The 23,429-nt window shown below is 36.3% G+C and overlaps 1 protein-coding gene across 2 annotated transcripts in view; it reads right to left on the bottom strand.

Annotated features, from left to right (window-relative positions):
* ENTREP2 (endosomal transmembrane epsin interactor 2) overlaps positions 1-23,429 on the bottom strand; it is a 144,160-nt gene that overhangs the window by 38,678 nt on the left and 82,053 nt on the right. For both annotated transcript variants that reach the window (XM_064456591.1, XM_064456592.1), the window contains exons 3-4: positions 15,912-16,022; positions 6,428-6,559 (exon numbers count right to left, since the gene is read on the bottom strand). In XM_064456591.1, coding sequence (XP_064312661.1) covers positions 6,428-6,559; positions 15,912-16,022 — 243 coding nt within the window. The remainder of the gene's footprint in view (positions 1-6,427; positions 6,560-15,911; positions 16,023-23,429) is intronic.

Here is a 23,429-nt window from a genome sequence, read left to right as displayed (position 1 = left end):
CTTCACAACTCAACTCAAATGCAGACTTTGGTAAATATTAATCAATCCCTTGCTTCTTCATATCATAGCAATAAACTAAATTGTCAATTAAGTTACAGGCATGAACATCAAACCAAGGAATTTAACATTCAATACTACTATGACAAAATATTCATTCTTTGTATTGAATATTATATAGAAAATTATCCAGTTGTGCTGCTTACACAGAATTTGGAAACTCTTTAAATCTATTTTGCTCCAGAAGGAAATAGATCAATGCTTCTTGTGTCTCCACATTTATTTACAACATTATGTTCATATTACCAAAAAAATAAGTTACAAAGCACAAACCTAGTACTACTAAAGAGTTCTAACCTGTGCAACAATATTGAAACGACAACTGTCTCTACAACACAGTTCCAGTTTGCTGGCTCAATAGATTGTTTTCCTGTGGAAATAAAAGATTCGTAGTCTTTGAGGCTCTTAAATCCTTTGCACTTTTGAGAGCTCAGTCAATATACAGCAAGAGGAGTAAAATAAGATTGCCGATGTATAAAAAGAACACTCTGTAATCAGTAGCCCTGAACATATGGATCTAAACTTCCACTATAAAACTAGCTTCACTTCCGCAATTCTGTGAAGATGACTTCTCCTTGACTGACTTCAATTATGGTGCTTCATTTCTTATATTAGTATAACCTGAAAAGAGGCAATGAGCAGTAAAGCTTTTTCACCCATGAAATTAGTGCCTGTGTACCGCTTGTATTCATGAATTCAAGGACAACAATCCTTTTAACTCAAGTTACAACTTCAGTTGTTCTAACTGGATATGTCTGAAAAACACTAAGAAAAATAGCTGCTCTAATACTAGGAATACTAATACTTTGCTTACAAAGAATCAATTCTGAACCATAGAGGTGTCAAATGCACATTGAACTGTAAATGGAGAAATGGCCAATGTTTCATAAAACAGATTTAAGGTATGAAAGTATAATATAGTACAGTATTTTATATGGGTCTAAAATATTTACTACAATTTTAAGGAAGCAGTTTGCAGCTGCTACTTAAGAAAAATAGACTCAAAAAGGTCTTCTCTGATGGATGTGAGTTTGTGTACCTCTCATCTACACAGCTGTCTATATCAAATTTAGTACTGGAGATATGTTAGAGAGTCCTGAAAGACGAAGGTTCCATAAAATAACTGGACAAGCATGTAATAAACAGATTCCATCATTCAGCCATGAGAGGTCACAACATTAGTCACTTATTGCCTAAGCTAGGAACAAAAACATTCACGATGAAGGAAAAGCGCGAGCAGACTATGTCTGTTATACAACTGCTACTTAGAACTTTGGAATACTTGTAGCTCAACTATTCAGACTACAAAGCCCACACTGAACCGCTCTATTTTTGATGGTATCTAGTATAGGATACAACTCTGAGCATAGGGAATATTTTCAAGTTACCTGATAAGGAATATGAAACAACCCCAGCATATAAAAATCTGATAGAAAGTTACTTATTCTACACTGAGCTTTATCCAATTTTAAGCAGACTATGAAGTCTTTGAGGAACATCATTCAGCAAAATTAAATATTTTGCATTTGGTCATACAGCAAATCTGATGAACGTCTGTTCTCATAACTGCAAAGAATATGTTAGGAGTCATCCTCATCTGTTTTGCAAGTGAAAGCATGTTGTTCTGAATGGAAACAAAGAATTGAAACATGGATAGTTTTAGTCATGAGAAAATTCAGTTATAATAAATTTGGATTCAAAGTAGAGGAAAGATTCACACAGAAAAGTGGAAGAACCCCTAGTTACATAAATCTCTAATAATTATGCCTGGCTTATAAACTAATTAATGGAATCTGTAACCTGAAAAATACATTTGTTATTTATATTGTAATTTAATTTTAGCAGCTCCAAACCAAATATTTATGCTGAAAATAGAGGGGGAAATCAGCTTTTCCCCTGGCCTGTATAGTCACAAAACCATTCTACAGAAGCAGTTTAAGTATAGTAGGAAGCAATTATCTAAATAGCAATTTCATAAACTAGCATACACAACTACAGCTATTCTGGGTATTTTGGGCTGTGTAAACTGTTAAAGGAATTAAAAATACCCTACTGGATCATTACTAAACCAAAGCAGTATAACATTCTCCTCTTACATGCAAATATCAGACAGTAGTACTACATTACAAAATAATTCAATCTTCTAAATACCTAATCCTCTCAAAACACAATCTCAAGAAGATAAGCTTTGTTGCATGCATGTCTTTAATAAATTCAGGTTATTCTGGGCTTAGAAAAGAAGGAATAATTTCCACAGGTGAATACTGTCAGGAAAATTGAGTCCTCATACCTTAACCAGAAAAACTCAGTACCTTAAAATTTAATCTACAAACCAACAATACATTCAGTGCAGACTACTATGCCAGCATTTTATGCTCACTCAGAGGTGACACTGTTAGAAAAAGGCATCCCATTCATACCGGTGTCATCTTGGAAAAGATGTTGTTGCCTGAAATATAATCAGTAGCAAAGGACAAATGATTTCTAATATTTCATCCCATAAAAAATTTCTCAAAAATAATTAAGTATTAAAAGGAATGTCCTAAGGCAAATTTTCTCATAAACAGTATCCCCTCCTACATTTGTAAAGCTATCATATATCTTCAATTATAAACACAAAATCTCCTTAAACCAGAGTTTGCCTGAATCCATTATCATTCACATTCATGAAACTGGACCTAACAGTCAATTGCAAGAGTGAATACTGAAGTATACACATTAGCCTTGCAAACATGTTTTTGGAAGTATTAATCTTGATTTACTGATATTGTTTGTATAGGATCTGAAGTTCAACATATGAAGTGGCTAACACCAAGCTTAGTTTCACACCAGCTGAATTCAGTCTAAGAGTGAATTTTGCTGTTGAAAGATGACTCAGAACAGGCAAGCAGATGCTCCTTTTGGCAATTCACTGCACTCTACCTAGCAGGTGAAGACTTGGAATATTGACCCTAGGTATCCAGAGGAAAGCAAGAAACCTTATTTTCTGGGGCACTGTAGGAGCTATTAATGCAGGGAACTGTAGAAAATGCATCTTCTGCTGAAAAAACAGCAACCAGAAAATCCCTCTATTGTAAAACAGGGCAGATAGATCAGAATTCAGTGCCTGAAGATCTTAATGGTAGTTTGTCACATCATGCAACTGTGCTATTTTTACTAGAGATGTGCAGACAAGACCACAAGTATAATATCTTATAAATAAAGCTCTAAACCCACCAATTCACTGTCCATGAAATGGGTTGAGTCCCCAACCCTTACAACAGTGAAATGGAAGGGTATTTTTGGTTATTTTACTCTAAAGTATAATTTCTTGCTGAAATTTCACTATTCAGATAATCACAGGAATTATCACTTATCTCACAGATCACATATTCAGTCAGCTTTTGTAATCAATACTCATATCTATCTATGTACATATGTGTGATCATGGATATTGCAGCAGTAATTCTGTGTCCCCATTAAAATGTCTGGGTAGTTCATTCAGGGTTTGAAAGGAAGAGGCAGAAATTTGATTTACAAAGGAGCATAAAGAGATTATTCAAATCAGAGCACAGATGACAGAAACAAACAAAAAAATTAGATATTTTTATAAAGCAACTATAAAAAATCCCATTCAATATCATCCAAGGCATGATCCCAGCACAATTTAGCATACACAAGTCTGGTAGCCACAGTTATTTTTTCTTGTCCTGTTTGACTGACTAGGAACAATATCAGACAGGCAATATGTGCACAATTGTTCTATTCACAATGCAGCTCCCATCATCAAAAAAGCACAGACGACTCTGTGGAAACCTAAGATTTTACCCACCCTCAACACAGAGGAGTGTGAAGCCTATGTAATGTTCTACATAAAGGCATATAATCTTAACTCTGGTACTCTACACTTTCTCTCCCTGTGGCTACCCAAACAATGAGCACAACTAAGCTTTTGGTACTAAAACATCTGTTCTCTTAAAATCATGCTGTAGTTGTTAATTGCAATTAAAGAAAGTGAGCCTTATCACTGCTAGTTTTTTACCTAATGACTTGTAATCTTTTTTTCTTATGAGCTTAGTAGGATGCTGTTTGTAAATCTACAGCCAGGAATACAGAGGTCTCAAAGCCAAATAGAAAGTAGATGTAGAATTAAAGCTGAAAAAGATTTAAGAAACTTTCTGAAAAAGTTATTTTCCTAAATACCTTCTCTTGAATGAAAAATTCTGAACATACCTAATTAAAGCTGCACTAAAAGATAGGAACTCCTGCGTTTAAATCAGTCCTCTGCTACTGTAAGCAGATATGCCATCTTTTATAAATGACTGAGTGATATTTTAAAAGAAATTATATTTTGTGCCTCTCTAATTGCAGTATTTGTTTGAAACCTTACCTGATTTCCAGCATATATTGCTTCTATGCATTTCATATTCTGACAATGTCCTCAAAGATAAACAGTTCTTTCATCTTTCATTAAAGTTTACTCTACTGACATATTTACAGCAAGCAACCATATGCTCCCTCAATCTTTATTTTTATAGGATCAGCAAGGCAGCTTTTTCTGTACGACAGGTTCATGGTTTTGCATCTGTTATACTTTGAAGAATATCTTTCTGAGAAGTTATTTTCCTGCATTACCTTCTCGTAACACATTTCACTGAAACTGCAACACTGAATAAGTTCCTGAATTTAGCATTCTGAGTAGCAATTAATTATTATTTTTTGACCAGCACTTACTAAATTCCTGCTACCCTATAGGTTTTTGATCCCATAGTCTCCTCTATCATTCTCACTGAAACCTGAGACAGAGCTCTTACTTAGTATTGACGCCATATCAAATTGTTTTAATTTCTACCTGATCCTTGTTACTTAGCAGTTGTTTTTCTTTTTTTTCCCTTTTTCTTAACAAAGCTGAATAACATTTAAATAATTGTTATATACCCTTTGCAGGATTTCTACCTGTTCTGAACTTCAAAATATAGCTTCAAATATCAATATAACTTAGCATTTTCAGGCCTCACACTATAGCCTAAATCCCTAAGATCCTTATCACGTTGAATTTCACTACTTCACTCCATTATATTCTATTAACTTTATTCAAATATATACTTTGAAACTGAAAGCCACAAGCCACAGATGCAGAGTAGTTCTGTTGATCATTTAAATAAACCTAAAATGAACCAGAGCACAAGAAGGACATGGACCTGTTGGAGCAGGTCCAGAGGAAGGCCACAAAAATGATCTGAGGGCTGGAGCACCTCTCCTACAAGGACAGGCTGACAGAGTTGGGGTTGAAGGGGAAAATACAGGAAGGATGGGGGCAACCTCTTTAGCAAGGCCTGTTGTGACAGGACAAGGGTTAATGGTTTTAAACAAAAGGAGGGTAGATTTAGACTGCATATAAGGAAAAAAATTTTTACTACGAGGGTGGTGAAGTGCTGGAACGGGCTGCCCAGAATGGTTGTGGAGGCCCCATCCCTGGAAATATTCAAGGTCAGGTTGGATAGGGCTCTGAGCAACCTGATCTAGTTGAAGATATCCCTGCTCACTGCAGGAGGGGTTGGACTAGATCACCTCTAAAGGTCCCCTTGCAACCCAAACCATTCTATGAATCAATATCTGTGTCTCAGGCTAGGGTTCTTTCTTCTGACCAATTCTTTCATGGTTCCCTTACTGTTTTCCAAACCAATGTAACACCATGTCTTGCTAGTTTGGTGACAATGAAGTGACACAATGATGTGGGCAATTACACTGAGATATAACTCACTCATACAGTATCCTTAATATTTGCTCTCAGTTTTTTCCCTGGGTAGTTGTAACACAAAATGCTACAGGATTTGAACTTCTTAAATATTGCCCAATAGTCTATAAGCATGTTTCCAGCATTATCCTGAAAGAACAGTTACTATTCCCTCCCAAAGTAACTTCCATCTGAAATACTGCTAATACTTTGTGTTAGCAGTATTTCATTAAATACTTCATCATTCTGCTAATAACTTCGTGTTTCTTTGCAGTTTACCATAGTATTACTAAACAACACCAACCACCACCTGTGATTCTAGCTTTCTTGAACAGTAATATGAAAGACCTGTTCTTATACCTTGCAGCATCAGTCATAACTGATTGTAAATTCTGTTTCTTAAATAACCTCTAATAAAATCACTACCTTTATAAAATTGTTACCTGTACAAATACAGATATTGAGCATGTAATATAAAACCATTTTCATGCATAGAAGCACTAAATTCTGTTGGAGTAAGATTTTTTTTTTTGCATGCAAGAGTGTACGAACACAAAGAACACCAGCTACTCCTCCTTTCATCACACACTTCTGTCTTGCTAAGCACTCACTACTAAAAACTGAAATAAATTGTTCATTCTTCTCATAACGCACCTTTAGAGTCAGCCTCACAACATTACACTCCTGCAGAGGGTTCAGTTTCAGTGTCTCTCCCAGGTTACTGCAGCCTGATGTTTGATGCTGCGTTTCACAGCAAACACAAACACCATCACTGTCGAATTTAATCTGTGGAGGGGAAAAAAAAAGGGGGGGTGGGGGATGGAAAAGGTCAGAGAAAAAGTATAAATCAACGGAAACACTCTCCCCAAAAAAGATATTTACAACTATTGTGACAGTAATGACTACTAAATGCAAAATTAAAATCTCTAAATCTCTATGCAGAATCCCCTGAAGCAGAATGCCTCTCATTGGCTAATATGAGTTATAAACCCAGGTAAAATACAGAAAGCAGATACAATACCGAATAAGAGTATTATCTTTTATGGCTCTTTTTGAAAAAAAATTTGCTTTACAGGGGCAGATCAAACCAAAGTTACTCACCTGAATAAACAACAAATCATACCCAATGGGCAAAGACAAAATAATAGAAAAAAGTCAGAAAAAACACAATGCAGTCATGATCACAAATTCAGCTTATACTTCCTACACATACATGGAAAAATAATTACAAAAGAAACCATGACATATAGCTGAAAAAAGAGAACACAGGATGAAGAAGTAGTGGAGGAAGCAAGAGGTACATGCAATTTCATATATATTTTTACCTTGGAAAATGTTTGCTCTCTATTTTCCTATGTTGAATTTGTCTTGAATAAAATAAGCATTCAGTGTTTTTACATTTTATGCATTCTATTCTTCAAAGACTTGCATTAAAGTATGCCTTGCTAAGAATACTGAACCCTGATCATTCTCACAAAATAAACTGAAGTTATCTGTGAGTGATTTTAAAATAATCCCATTCAGCTCAATGAAAATATTCATTATACTGATTCTGACTTCCGCATTAAAAAAACCCAAACCTAAAACCCATAACAATGTTTATCAATGTTTATTTTACTGCTTCTTCCTAAGACCTTTTTTAAGCCAAAATTAACTCTGTACAAGTTTTCATGTAGCCTGTTTATATGAACTATCATTACTTTAAATTTTCTCAATTGGGTATTTCTATGCCTTCTCCATTCTCATTTTTTGCTAGTTATTTAAAGAGCTAACAGTGGGACACAATATGTTACTTCTCCAGGTCACTAGTTACAATTTAATCCTGTGTAGTATTGAGAACAATGATTTTAAAAATACCAGATCCTAGGTTTCTATACTCCAATAATCAGTAGTAAGAATGACACTCAGAAGAAATTATTATGACTTTTCATGTAAGGAATAAACAATTCAATGTACAATTCAGTCATAGTCAGTCAGGTAAACATAGAAGCATAGTGGCTCGGTAGTGAGATACCCGAATCACCATGTCACCATGTTACTTAATCTTTTACCAAAAAAAAAACAAACAAAAACAAACAAACAAACAAAAAAACAAACCAAACAGACACAGATCCACAAAAAATTTGAGTTTAGAGCTGTGTCAAATTCAGTGGCCAGAATGCTACAGCACACATGGTATACCAGCACCAGGCATAGAACAAATCAATATAGCCTTCAGCTGCTAAAAACTTTTTATAATGAGGAAAATGGACTTCAGACAAAGTTGTCTACTCCAAGATCATTTATTCTCCAATTCATGCTGCCCTCATTCAATGAAAGATAGTCACTGACTCATGATGGGATGTATTTGACATTTCTAATATGAAATACAGATCCCAAGTCTACTTTTATCTCATATAATGAACAGGTGTCACAGAAATCAGGCGAAAAAGATAAACACTTTCTTGGTCAGGATTCCCGATCTATGAGACATTCTCGATTCATTCTGAAAGATGTTCCATAACTTTCTACTGCTCAGTAACTCTCCCTTTAACTCAATTCTTAAAACAGTTAAGAGAATTGTTTACATGAAAGTTCCTGCAAAACATAGGGGCATCTTAAAAATCATAGCATAATCAAAAACACCTAAGTTTTGCAATCAGACTGCAAAACAAACTGTTTTAATCTTAGACATACATTTTTAGAGAGCTTTTAACAATTTGCCTCATAGTGCACCTTTTCCTTCAAATGTCTGTGAAGTGACATCTTTGCTAACTTTTGTTTTTGTAGTTGGGAGCAATACAAAAAGGCTGAGCATGTAATTGAATTCGTGCTTTCAACAATACAGCAACTGAAAGCGGTTCTGAGCCCTCATGCTCCAGAATGCTTATCGCTGCCCTACCTACTGCTGTCTCACTCTTGTGCAGAGAGGATCAAGAATGCATACAGCTACTTTGTGACCTAAACACTATCAAAACTAACTTATTTTTTGTAGGGGTTGTTTATTTTTAGTCCAGATCAGACCTCAAATGCCATTTGCTGTCTGGCTTCATAAATACAGACAGTGGCACAAACAATAGAGCTACACCGGTATGGGGAGAGGAGTTGAGATTACTCCTTTCAGCTGCAGGGCTGGTGTTTGCCAGCCTCAGACACAATTACATCAGTAGTGCCTCCAAAACTGCGTTCTTTCTCCTCTCTCTGCCATGTTTAAACCTCTTTTTGGTTGGCAGAGCTCATTCATTTCATCCCCTGCACATACTCCCCACCATCAATTTTCATGCATGTATTTGCATTCCACTTTGTGGTTCTTATTTGTGTTAGTAAGCGTAGTCGGTAATCATAGCATAGTTTGTGTACTTTCATATTTATGACAGTACACCTTCATCCAAACCATATTTAAGATTTCAAACATCAGCCTGAGCTGCCTACATGCATTAATTGTCTTTTAAGTTTATTTCGTCTTGCCAAAAAGCAGTACTGATACTTCAAAACTGATAAAACCATTAAAATCTGACTTTTAAGTAGTAGAGGATCAAGAAAGTAAAGCATCCCCAAAAAACAAAGAACACAGAGAACTTCAGACTTATTAGAAACACATACATAAACACACACACAAAGCCCCCTACGTTACAACAAAGTAACAAAAATGTGTGCAGACCAGAATTTTTTCATCTGTATCAATCCATCAAACTTTGCCTAGGTATTAAAGGTGTCTTAACAAAGAAGAAATTAGTGCTGAGTGCACACACATTCTCACCAAAAAGGTTTAGTTAGGGATAAAGTAACAGCATTACTTTGTGTTCTACCCTTTCCCTATTACACATATAAAACTTCTAGTAAAAGTAGTAATAGATTTTACTTTTCCTTCAAATCAGCCTTCAGGGATTTTTTTTTAGGGAACATAAAAAAGGCAGGACGAAATTTCAAACAAAATATAAAGGCTCAAAAGTTGAAAACAAGGCAGTGGAGTGCACAAAAGCCTCCCTGGTATGTTTATGGGAAAGAACTTTAGTCAGTTATACCAGCTTATGCAAAGAGAAAGAGCAGGAGGATCCAGTAAGGAATAAAGTTGAGTGGTAGGGAAATATCAAGAGAAAAAACTGTCAAGTGAATAACAACAAAGTAGATATATTTTACTGGAATTTTAAAAATTGTTTTCTAATATGCACAGAATTGAATGTAGCTACAGCACAAAATGGAATACAAAGAAACCTCAGTTCTGGAACTGGGCTATGCCAGTCATTTCTTTGTCAACCTGCACTTGCTTTGCTTTTCTTTGCTCTACCTATTCCAGCTAAACATAATTAAAGGAAAAAGGAGTTTTCCTTTTTAAGTTACTATAACCATAGGACAATTTCAGCTGTACAACTGAAAAATAAATTAAAAGTCATCTTTCTATGCATGTAGATACTATCACTACTTTTCTGAAGTGAACTCTACTGAATAATAAGCGGCTGTAAATTTGATTGAACTACAGCATTTGTTTTTAAAGAAGTGACTTACAATAAGACAGGTATACCCAGGAAAGACAAATAAAGATTAAGAAATAAAACATCACTAACAAAATTCTACCTTGTGCAGTAATAGAAATTAAAATATACACATTGCTCTACCCACATATGTTAAGCACAATTTTTAGAGGTCAATTTTTTAAAAAAGAAATTTGTAAGACAGAAATGTTGTTTCTCATACGCACACTAATGAACAGCTTGAGTGTATAGCTGCTCTGGTACACATCCTACTCTCAAGGACTTAAAGCAGTATCTTGAGGTTTTGGCTGCAGGATCTACAGCTAATCATGGGGTGAAAATTCCAACTACATTTTCATAACAAGCCATTAAAGCTACTGGTATTTCTTCGTTCCTCAGTGTTGTATGTTGCTAAGCTGCAGAATAAAGAGCACAAATACTAAATTAACAAATTACACATTCTAAATGCTAACATACGGTGAGCACATTTTTCATATTCACACAAGAATATACATTATTTGAATAATGTTTAAAGTGTTTAAAGCAAAATAAGACCCTCGCCTCTCATTCTTCTTCAAAGAACTACTCTAATATGTGAAACACTTCTGATTTTGAACTCTACTATACAGTAGATACTATTATCACTTTTAAAGCCATGCATTCAGCATGAATGGGTTTGACAGAAATACTACAAGTAAAACTGAATTTATTTTGAATTTAACTTTTGTACTGTACTTGGAAATTTACTAGCATATTTTTGTCTGGTACAGTTACATGGAATGTTAACTATATCCCAAACGGCACATCTACAAAAGCTGGATTTTGACTTTTTGACTCCTAAAGCTGCATTGCCATATAGTAAATTTGTATCCTAGAAAGTAAGTTTGTAAACTAGAAGGCAATCAAAGGATTTAGAACATTCTGATAATGTACACCCAGACTCATAGTGTAGGACTGCACAGATCTACAACACTAAAGTGAGCCATCTAAGGAATTAACATAAAATATAAGCTTAGAACAAGTTGTTATGAAACTGATATTTTTCCTTTTTGAGTGGAAAAACAGTAATAATTAAGTATGTTCAACATAATAGATTACCAAGTTCTGAGTCAAATCCTGCACTTAATCATAAAGCAGCGTTGCTCGCTACAGTGCATCTGTCCCAGTGGGTGGTCTACAAGAACAGAACTCTAGAATTTCATACATATGAGCACTTCAACATGGCAATACGATGTATTCATGTGCTACTTGCACATGAATACATTCAGCCCAACTGACACATTATTTTGAGTAAGGAAAAACTTAAAAGTAAGGTCTGGGCAGAAGAAGCTATTTTTTTGAAATAATTGTGATATGACAAACAGTCACAGTTAAATTGCTCTCATCTAGCAGAACACACTGTGGCAAAGGTACCTATCATGCTCTGAAAATTGAAACGAGCAGTTTGAACATTTATCTTCTTTTTCCAGCTCATCATTTCATTATTTTAGAAGAAAGTTTGCACGTTCCATCTGTAGCAGGAACAAAAAGCTCAGGGAAACACAAATGGAACAGAACTGCAGCCTTTTAATTTACTAGCCAAGTACACCAAGCTTCAGAAAAAATGCAAAACACTATTTGCAGGATTCTTGCTTAAGAGACAATCATCCATTAACCTGAAGAAACAAGCAAACACTTCATTTGAATTCTGCCACAAGAGAACAAATTGGGAAAGCACCTCCTCAGGAAGTTGCTTCACACCCACCCACCAAACTTAATCCCAAAACACCTGTCTACCCAAGGCCTGCTTCCACCTGTGAATCCTCTGCCTGCCCACTGAAAGCACCTGTTTGATACCACACCATTCCCTCATTGATTACAACAAGACTAGAGAAGGCAAAACAAAGGAGGGAAGAAGAGGGGCAAGCACGTGTCCAAAGAAGGACAACAAAGCTGGTGAAGGGTCCAGAGCACAAGTTTTACATAGCCTTAAGGAGGCTGAGGGGAGACCTTATCACTCTCTACAACTACCTGAAAGGAGGCTGCAGCAAGGTGGATGTTGGTCTCTTCTCCCAAGTAACAAGCAATAGGACAAGAGGAAACGGCCTCAAGTTGTGTCAGGGGGGTTTAGATTGGATATTAGGAAAAATTTCTTCACTGAAAGGGTTGTTAAGCATTGGAACAGGATGCCCAGGGAAGTGGTTGAGTCACTATCCCTGATGGTATTTAAAAGACATGTAGATATGGCACTTAGGGACATGCTTTAGTGGTGGACTTGGCAGTGCTCGGTTATGGTTGGACTCAATGGTCTTTTCCAACCTAAACAATTCTATGGTCTTATTTAAGATCATAGAATAAAGAACCCAAAGCTATTTTAAAGTTCAGATCAAATGTGGTCCCATGAAAATCTAGGATATCCTGAAACAACATTAAATTCCCAAGTGGAAAACATCCCAAACAACTGAAACACAATTTTTTCTAAAAACTGGGGTGGGAGGAGGGAAAAGCAATTTTTCCTGAACCACCTTTTATTTTTCTCCTAAATTTCACCTTATCCAAAACAAATTTATTCCTTCTAATTTTCATCAATGATTACTTCTGCAGCAGTAGTTTTCCTATTAGAGCTGGTGATTCTGACCAAAACTGAAGAGGAGACATGGGGTTCATAACCGGAGAGAGGTCACTGAAGAGAACATTTAAAAGACTAAAAAGACATTCTGTTGACTTAGGTCTTTTCCTTGGTAGCGAACACCTAACCACTGGCTGGAGCCAGTGCTTTCTTTGTCTAGGAACGTGCTAATTAAGCAGAACTTTGCTTATTTCAACTTTCTGTCCCTGCAATGCCACTTCGTTGATTCTCATTAACTTGATTTTCTCCCTTTTGTCCTACACCTCTATTATAACTTGTATTAGGAGAAATTAAAATACTTCCTTCCATTTGTCTGAGCCTTTTTGCTTGGTGCAAAGGCCTTCGAGGAATCCCAACACAAATATATTATCACAAAACATCCCAGAACAAAGATCACATGTGGCTGGGTTATATTACTAAATGATAAATACTGTCAACACATTTAACCATAGAGTCCAACAAGCACATACATAACCACAGTTAACAGTAGTCTGAGTAAGCAACTGAATTGTAGGCGTAGGGATTTTCCAGTAGGTTTTGCTCAGTAGCCCTGTTTGCTATATGGCTGCCTAAAACAAAGTAGAAAAGCAGACATATACATGTAGCAAGACCCATGCATGCACTAAGCCACGACAGCACCAACAGCACTGTTCTTGCTACCTGCATTCCTCTCCAACTGGGACAGACAGGATTTGCCATTTAAGTTTTATTCACACAGCTTACTGGTCATCTGTCAAAACCATGTCAGTAATGACACCAGTTACTACTGCGTCAGAGGTGAAAGACTGCACACACAAGTACAAATCATTCCCCTCAGCCATCTATTCATACATACACATTTTTTCATTTATTACTATAGTCAATCACATGTCAAAATCAGTAAGTAATTAAGAATATGGTGGTTCTGAAATAATTTATGTATCAAACAGTAGAGAAATTCTAGGGGATTTTGCCAACAAATCAATGAGCTATTGAGCAAGGAAGAGGTAAACTCATGTTTCCAAAATTCCAATGTTCCTTCCTTTTTTTTTCTTTAGGGCTTTGATACTATGCTATATGAGAGGTGCAGCTTCAGATTGAGATTGAGATGGCATTGCTTGAGAATATCAAACACCATGTATCAACCAGCGGAGTCTGGTGTCTAGACAAAAGCCTAAGATATTCATTACAATGATGCTCCATATCAAAATACTGTGTTTGAAAATTAGAGTAGATAGGTCACATAATGCAGTTATACAGTTGCATTATGTAGTTAGGAAAGCATTCATTTTGAGAGACTATTTATTCTTTCTTGCACACAAATACAAAGCCAGTTTTCTAAGTCTTCATGGGAAGTTCTGATTTAAACTTAGTCCCTCAAAGTAGCTTCTAAATAGTCCTAATATCAAAGAAAGGATCTCAAAACCAATTAGTAAGACTGACTTCAAAGATCTTCCACAAAAAATACCTATGATACTTCTTTTTTCATTTAAAGACCCCAACAAATGCCACAACAAAAACTATTTTTCCATAGCACTCCAAAGTACAGCGTACACCTTAGAACAGCTCCAGGTTCCACCAGATCATTTTTCCAGCTCTGCAGCACAACTTCAACTCCCCGCCAAACTGAGCGTCAGGAACTTGATACATATTCTGAGACTGAATATAGGGAAAACCCTTCCTTCCTCTCTTTGGGTCACTGCTGTTTTTCCACTGAGTCAGCTACCTGACTCGGTCATCTGGTTCCGTAAAGCCTTTACCCCAATCACACCTAGAAATTGCAAATACTGTAAAAAGCTTAGCACAATACCTAAGCTCTTCTGGACTCCCTAACTGATGGAGCTGCACACACACCCTTCTGAAACAGTATGGGTGACAGAAAAACAGACCGCAGGCTCATGGGCTGACTTGAAAACATGATGAAGGCATGCAACAGGTCACACCCAAATAGCTTCCTGTTCTGTATTTTTATGTGCCTTTTGAAATATTTGCCAAAAAAATTTTATATTATTTCAACCTATTTTTATTAAATAAATTGATTGCAAACAGAAGCCTCAAGAGTTTTACTAGACAAAAACCTTAAAACAAAGGAGGAAAACAACGGCTGAAGAGAATAGGTGCACAAGCATTTTGTGGAGTCAGTCTGTTGGCATTAGACAGAAAAATGTCATGTCTCTATCATTCAAATCAATGTCTCGGGTGCACATGTGCACATATTCCTAATACTGACTGAATCCTATGAGTGCATACTCATACAGTTTAAACAGTTCGACTGGTCCACTGACAGCCAAATTATACCAAAAAGAGCACTGATGCATATCCATAAACATTCTCCAGTCCATCTGGCAATCCTATCATTTAATATTTGTTCTACTGAATTTGGCAGGGATATCATTGTTTTATTATTTACATTACATCAGAGATTTCAGACATGACTTTAGTTCTGCAGACGTCTTCATTAGTTTATGTCATAAAAATATATTAAGAGTTCCATGTACATGGGCTTCTTTCCTGAGATAAAAACATGAAAACTTTAGATACACTGTACCTTTTAATAATTTAGAGCATGCCACACCATGATAATTTTTATTATTCTGTATTTCATTTAACATAAGTAACATACATTTGCCTTGGAAATTAAAAAAAAAAAACCAACAACACGCTAATTTAGGTTGGCAAATAAAATGTTAACATACACATACCAAAACGTTACTCTCAGTACAACTGTGAAATACACTGGCTGTATAAGGAGTTATTGGATGAAATCCTGATACTGCTGACATCAAATGGTAAAATCACTGCATTGCTTTGGTGTGGCGTGTATTCCACCTATTCTGTTTAAGTGTCATTTGTACCATGACACTAAGAAGCAAGCCTTTCTAGTATTACAACCTACTTTTTGAGGTGACAAAACACTGTAAATACATGAACACTTTAAATCTCAAACTTTGCCCAACATGATTTTTCATGTTGTAATGCCTATAGATGGCTCTACTTACACATACTGTTTTGAAAATTAAAGGAATATGTGTACAATACATAAACAAATAAAAAATAAAATCCATTGCCCTTTGCAAGAGACTTGTTTTTCATTACTCACCAACTGACATCCTTCCAGGGACTTCACCAGCTGAGCGTTCTGACAAGAGAGAATGGAACCAGCCAAGTTCAGCATTACGCACACTGCAGACAGCAGCATGAAAAAGGTTATCTGGAAAAAAACCAAACAACCTCTTATTACTCACTGCAAGTGGCAAACAAGAAAAAAAATATTATTTAGATGTTCAAGAACTTCCAGCCTGTTGTACAGTTACATGGATGGTAACATTTGACACATTTGGAAAAAGAAAGTATTCTTTAGCCTGACAACATCCTGACACTATAAGAGAAAGCTAAATCAAAACTAGACTACTATCAGCTATTTTTCTCCAGACATTTCAAAATCATGCATTTATCTCCCACTTTTATCACACACTTTGAAATTCAATGGGTTTTATGAATGAGCATTATTAACAAGGAAGATTTGAAAAACGTGTTTTTATAATCAAAAGTAGTCTTAAAACAATTTAAGATACCCATGTCCTTATCAAAAGGGATTAAAAGAGGAGAAGTATTTGTGAATATCATGAGTTTGTATAAGCTGGGGGAAAAAAGGTTGAATACAATTCTGGAGAGATATATATATATATATATAATTACTTGGGTTTTAAACAACAATTTAAGCAGCATCCTCCATATCGACCGCCCGTTGTGTTAATCACTCCTTTGCCCTCTTTTCAAAATATGTCAAAACAACCATAAACTTGATTGCATAAGCTTAACTATCATTTTATTGCTTTAAATGTAAAAAACCTGGCTCAATGTGGGCAGACACAAATCTCCATATGTAGGGAACTCAATATGCAGGGAAATATAAAGACACACGCAGTAAGAGGCCACGAATAAGCATGTGCTCAATGTGTGGCACCTTAAATATTCAGTGTTCATGTTGCCATATAACACTCATACTCCTACTGAATTATCTGAAATGAGTAAGAAATTCTGTTGCATCCTTTTCCATATGCATGCCCATAATTCACAATCTTTCTGGTCACTGTTCTAACAATATGTTACCTTCCATAAACGCATATGCTACAAATATTTTTGGCAAGCTTAAATCCAAAGTGGTTGGAACTTTTTTAGTGTTTTTCAAATGAAAAACAGGAATTTGAATTGTTTCCCTCTTTGCCAATCTAATCCTTACTTGACAGAGAAATTCCCAGTTGATACATCCAAGGATTAAATTAGATTTCCATTGAAAATTTTAATAGAAAACAAGATTTCAAGTAGTTTTACAATTTAACACTCCTATATTGTACGTATGAAAAAGAATCTGTGACCAACTGTGTCAAAGTCAAAACCTCTAGAATGAAAGACATACTGCTACCATATAGTAACGGGCAACTAGTTAATGTCTGTGTCTCTAAATACTGCCACATAAGCAAAGAAACACTGACACTATAAGTGGTATAAAATCTGCAGTAATGGATACCTTGCAGATTCAATATTTATATATTACCGCACTTTATTATTTCTTAATTTTTGTATATTTAATCATTGTAACTCAAGAGATTTATGCATTTACTTTTTTTCCAGACAAAATTTAATATACTTGATAGAGCAACAGTTGCTAAAACATTGAGCTTTCTAACATACTAAACATTATTTTTAACATATTCATTCTTACTTTTAACATACTTTAACTGCAAATTCATTTCATCAGTTAATGGAACTTCTATCTGTCGTGGTTTAGCCGGCAGCTCAGCCCCACACAGTCGCTCGCTCACTCCCCCACTGGTAGATGGGGGAGAGAATCAGAAGGGTAACGCTCAGGGGTTGGGATAAGAACAGTTTAATAATTAAAATTAAAAGAAACAACAATAGAAATGCAATGTAAAGGAGAACAACGAGAGGCGCAAAACCGCGGGTGGAGGGGGAAGGGAGGGGAGAGGGGGAACGAACCGCCGAAACAAACCGCACGCGCCGCAGCCGCTCACCGCCCGCCGACCCGACGCCGCGCCGCTCCCGCGCTGCCGCTGCCGCTGCCACTGCCCCCCCCTCAATATACCGGTCATGGTGTCACATGGTATGGAATGAACCTGCCATTGGCCAGTCGGGGTCAGCCGCCCCCACCATGGCCCTGCCCCTCCCAGCCCCCCCCCGCCACGCGGCAGAGCGCGGGAAGCTGGAAAGGTAGCCGACCCCCACAGTGAGGAGAATTAACCCCTTCTCAGCCAAAACCAGCACACTACCAAAAATAGGAAATTGATTTTTTTGTGGTTGTTGTTTATTCTCCACATTTCAGGTTGGACTAGATGATCCCTCAGGTCCCTTCCAACCTGTGATTCTGTGTGATTCTGTGATTTTTCATGTTGTCAGTATTTCAACTGATAACCTGTACTGCAAATTTTCCCAGAGTAAATGTACATTATTGGTTATGTCATATTCCTTTTATGAACCATACACATGTTCCTGAAAATTCATGTCTATGAAGAAGTCCTGATTGCCTTACAGAAAGGAGTAGCCAAGTTACAAACGGAGATTAAAATTAATTTGATTCAGAAAAATTTAAACATCAGGCACCTTTTCTCTGACAACTACAGTTCACACATGAAACTTCAGCCATTTCAAAAAATGACCAAAGTAACAAAAGGTGAACATCCTCTAAATTTGTGTGATTGACTTGGGAAGACTCACAGGAAATGAAAAATATATGGTATGATGCTAAGGCTGATGAAATCCAGTCCTTTGCTGACATATAACTTCCATATAAAGTCATCAGAACTGTGTAGAATCTCAACACCAAATCCCCTTTATAGCTCTCCTGCTACAACACCAAATAGTAAATTCTTCATAGTTGAAACACTTTCCTTATTTATTCAGTTGTCCCCTCATTAATCCCTGGCAGAACCAATGCGGCACGTGCTGCTCAAAGATCCTTCCTCAGCTAATGAAGTCAACAAAATTCTGTGAAGTCTACAAAGGAAAACCTACTGTATCAGCTCTGTCCCATATGCCTTTCATTAGTCACATACCTTCAGGAAAAGAAGGGTCCCAAACAGTTTTTGAGAGCTACCACAAGCACTTCTTTGGAAAAGCAAACAAATAAAATCCCTGCAGTCTCCACATTATTAACCAAAGGACAGAAGCTGTGTTACAAATTTTAGTTGCCAGCTTCCTATTCTTCCAACCGTCGCTGCTGACAACAAGGTTTAGAACTTATGTCAGGTTTATCTATCTTTACAGTACTTCTTCCATATCAGTATTCATTAATGGTGAAACCTCCATTGGCGTTTCCAAAATAACCTCCTCTTCTTGTCATGTGCAAAGTCAAGAGAGAAGGATCCAGCACACTGTCAAAATCATGTAACAGGCTCTTACAATTTCTATTCTTCTCTGTGGGTCTAAGTCTCATTCTATATAGAAGTTGCATTTAAAAGTGACAGCCACCATATGACATGGTCACACACCAAACACCAAAATTCTCTTTCACACTTGTCTTCACAGTTTTGCTATTTTATGTCTCACTTCTCAATGTCCCGGGCAAGGCATTGGCTAAGCTGGGCTGAGCATGTAGCCAGAATGGAAAACTTGGGTACTATGCAAGCCTTTTGCAAATACCTTGCCTCTTGCAGAGCACAAAGAGCCTAATAAAAGCAATTTAAGTATTTCAAATATCCTTCCTTAAAGCTTCTCAGATAAATAGCATAAGAGCTTTCCCCTGATGGAATCAGATATATCTGTTATGCGGTTATCACAACTTGCGAAGTGAAGTTCACCACCACACTGGAAGCCACAAGAGAGAAAAGGAGGCATAAAAATTACCACATTAACAGGCATGAAAAAAGGAAAAAGATATTCAGTGTGCTTAATACTTTTATCACAAATCAGTCTTTTCTAACATTGGCACAAGTACAGCAGTAAAGATAAACATATCTACAACCCTTTGAAGGAGTGGTCATTGTGTATTATGATGGGGAGCAAACACCACATCATGAAATGCTGTAGATAAAGTTAGATACACATTATTCATTAAATCAAGTATGCCTAATTTCCACATTAAAATTTTAATCAGAAAGTGAGCTACTGAATGTTTGCTCTGAGAACTCAGTGTGACATATTGGCAGGACCAGTAGATGAAACTATTAGGAAAAAGTGTGTAAGATGCAGTTAACCCAGTGACCAAGGGCAAGAGCATACACTGAAGAAAACACAGAATTGTCGGACACTGAAAGGCTATGACATATTAATGACACTTTAAAACCGCAGGTCTTTACCTTTCTAGCTACAACATGAACAAGGTAAAATATTCCTAGAATTCAGAAAGGTGGATTAATACCACCGAGCTCCAAAAACTACCTGGACATTCGATGTAGTTATCTTTCCCTGGTGTGCTGGAAGAGTTATACTTCTCCAAACTTTGGAGAGGAGCCAAAAATAAATTTACAATTCAAGCAATTTCTCAACTGATTACTCTATTTCTTCAGAAAGCTGGCAGAATGCAGCTATGTAAAAAAGGCTGCACTGGTCCCATGCTACAGCAGAAGACCTGAAGAGCCATCCCAGGAAATAAGGAAGGGCAGAGCCACATGAGGCTCCCTCACAGATACAAAGAATCTGGCTTTAATTTGCATTACTGAAATTTTCAAATAGAACCACATTAGCTTAAAGCAGAAATGATGCACAGAGCAACAGTACTGAACATGATCCTTCAAAAGAATAAAAATTAACTATTAGATTCTTCTGGTTTTTTCCAGATATGAATTTTAGTAGTAAGACCTTTTAGTGAAATGATACAGTACAAAACAAAAACAAGACAGAGACAAAATATCTTTCATTTCGTCCTTCTACTGAGTAAAGAAAGAACTGTTCAGGGTACAGAACACAGGAAATTATCAACCATAATGCAGCCTATGCTGATAGAGAATTGCAAAACAAGAATTTTCATACTGATATAAAACAGAAGTGGAGTAATATGCCTTCAAGGACTAACCAGATTGACCGCCACCAATATTTACTAAGCTTATCTTTCTATTAAGTAAAACAAATGCACTGGCTTAGTTCATTCCTTCAGCAGCAACAATAAAGAAAACAGAAGAGAGATGCCAGATCACACACAGTCCTGCTGTTCACTCTGTCCACAACATGTTCATACTTAACACAACTGCTTAATCTCTTCCCTTTTTGTGTTAAATTGTAAGCATAAAAAGGAACATCAAGCATTACAGATTAATATAGTGAAAGAAAAAATATTATCATAATTCTCTTTGTGTTTCTTTGAATAATATATCTACGTACATATTCCACATATTTATACTATTAAACATATTTTTTTCTAGCGTATTTATTGCAAACACTTTGAAGTAATTCCATTGTGGTTTGCTCACAGGCAAAATTAAGATTTACTATCTAGAAAAATTAATGTCTGAGGTAGGTACATTGCTTTTTGACATAAAGAAATTAAACACATTGGGTTATTTCATATAGGGGTCACCTCTTAAGACTTCTTTTCTAGACCAAGTATTTATACAGGTCTTCATCTGACTGATCAGATCACTGAACAAAGCACAAATAAAAGACAAAGACATGCAGGATCACAGAAGACTTCATGTTCTTCAGTGGAATTAACATCTCATTCATTCAACGGTGAATTACTTTTGGAAAAAAAATAAAAAAACATAAAAAACGGGAAGCTTTGCCTCTAAGTAATTTCTGTGTCCTTAGAAAAAGGGAATCATACATTGGTGTCATGGTTTTAGCTGGTATAGTAGCTGTATAGTGCTGTGTTTTGGACTCACTATGAGAATAATATTGATAACACACTGATGTTTTAGTTGTTGCTATGTAGTGCTTACACTAGTCAAGGACTTTTCCACCCTCCCATGCTCTGCCGGATGCACAAGAAGCTGGGAGAGGAGGGGATGCACAGCCAAGACAGCTGATTCAAACTGACAAAAGGGATATTCCATATCATATGATGTCACGCCCCATATATTAACTGGGGGGAGTTGCCTGGGGGAAGCCACTGTCGCGGCTCAGAGACCAGAGACATCAGTCAGCAGGTGGTGAGCAGTTGCATCACTTGTTGTTTGGGGTTTTTTTTTCCCTCCTCCCTAGGTTTCACCTCTGTCTCGTTATTTTCATCTTCATTATATTACTATTGTTGTTATTATTATTACTATTGCTATTTTATTTTGATTATTAAACTGTTCTTATCTCAACCCATGAGTTTTCTTACTTTGGCCCTTCTGATTCTCTCCCCCATCCCACTGGGGTGGGGGGAGTGAGCGAGCAGCTGCGTGGTGCTTAGTTGCTGACTGGGGCTAAACCACGACATTCAGGATAACCCCTGAAAAAAGTTTAATTATCATGAGTGCTCTCGTGAGCCTTGATTCTTTCTGCAATATCAACCCAATGCAAAACACTTTGCAAAATACTAAGGAATACTGTAGGATAGGCACTAGCTGAAGAAAGCAAACCAAAACTTGGCAAGGAATTAACCCACTTAACATTCCAGGAATTGGTTTTAATTGAATTGCACATTTCTGAAAACTGTTTTAAGTACAAATATGCAGAGTATATCAAGAATAAGTTTTTATCATTGCAGTCCCAACATGCACAATTAATAAGAGACCACACCATATACATCTGTACAGAATGATAAACCAGTTCTCACCATGCCTTTACAAGGGACGGCCTGTAATAAGGGACCTTCCATATTGAAAGAAAAAAAAAATTATTCAAGCCCCAAACCTAAAGGGTTATCTTTCCACTATAAAGGAAGTTATTTGTAGTCCTATCTTTAGTCAGACTTGTAAACATGCCTCTGAAAACAACGAGTACCATGGAAATCACTAAGACTAAGGAGGCCTGGATATACTGAAAATATTTGAAAATATGGTGCAGTTATCACTTATTTTTTCTATCTTGATCATTGTTATTCCTTTACCACATTTCTGACAGAATGTGTTTTTGATAGCTGATTTAAAAATATTTAAAGTGTGATTTGGAAAACTTATTCACTGTACTATATTAAAAATGAGGAAAAAACTTTCACAAACATCACTTTCTAGTCATGTCAGCAGAATTTTCTGCAATGTTCTCAACTTTCTTAAGAGGACACAAGTCTAAGAACACATGTGTATTTAATAAATACTATGAAAAATATGTTAATATAATTGTTCTTTTACAGACCACATATGCCATCACAGGAACATTTCTCTTATCAATGTCACAATTCTGCCTTGTATTTTTCAGTCACTGCAGTTTGAGCAATAAAACATGAAAAACTATTCTGAAAGACAGCTTTATTCCCCGAAACGCATTCTCTTGTTTGACACCAATACACAGCTTAAATCAGCGTCAAAATGGTTGTTAATCATACTGCAAAAGAACAAACACCAAAGATTATATTACTACTCAATATTCAATACTTTCACAGTGCAATCTCTCTCAGGAAAGAAGAGTTCCCAGCAGCAGTACTGAAAAAGTTAGGCAGTTTGGCAAAATGGACAAACGTGCCACAAAAAGATTTGAAGTACAACTGTGAATAGGTATTGCATTTGCATTTTATAGAACA

Source organism: Phalacrocorax carbo, chromosome 7 (assembly GCF_963921805.1).
Source record: "Phalacrocorax carbo chromosome 7, bPhaCar2.1, whole genome shotgun sequence".
Taxonomy (NCBI): domain Eukaryota; kingdom Metazoa; phylum Chordata; class Aves; order Suliformes; family Phalacrocoracidae; genus Phalacrocorax; species Phalacrocorax carbo.
Note: the sequence above shows the minus strand (reverse complement) of the source record. Positions and strands in the feature narration are given on the sequence as shown.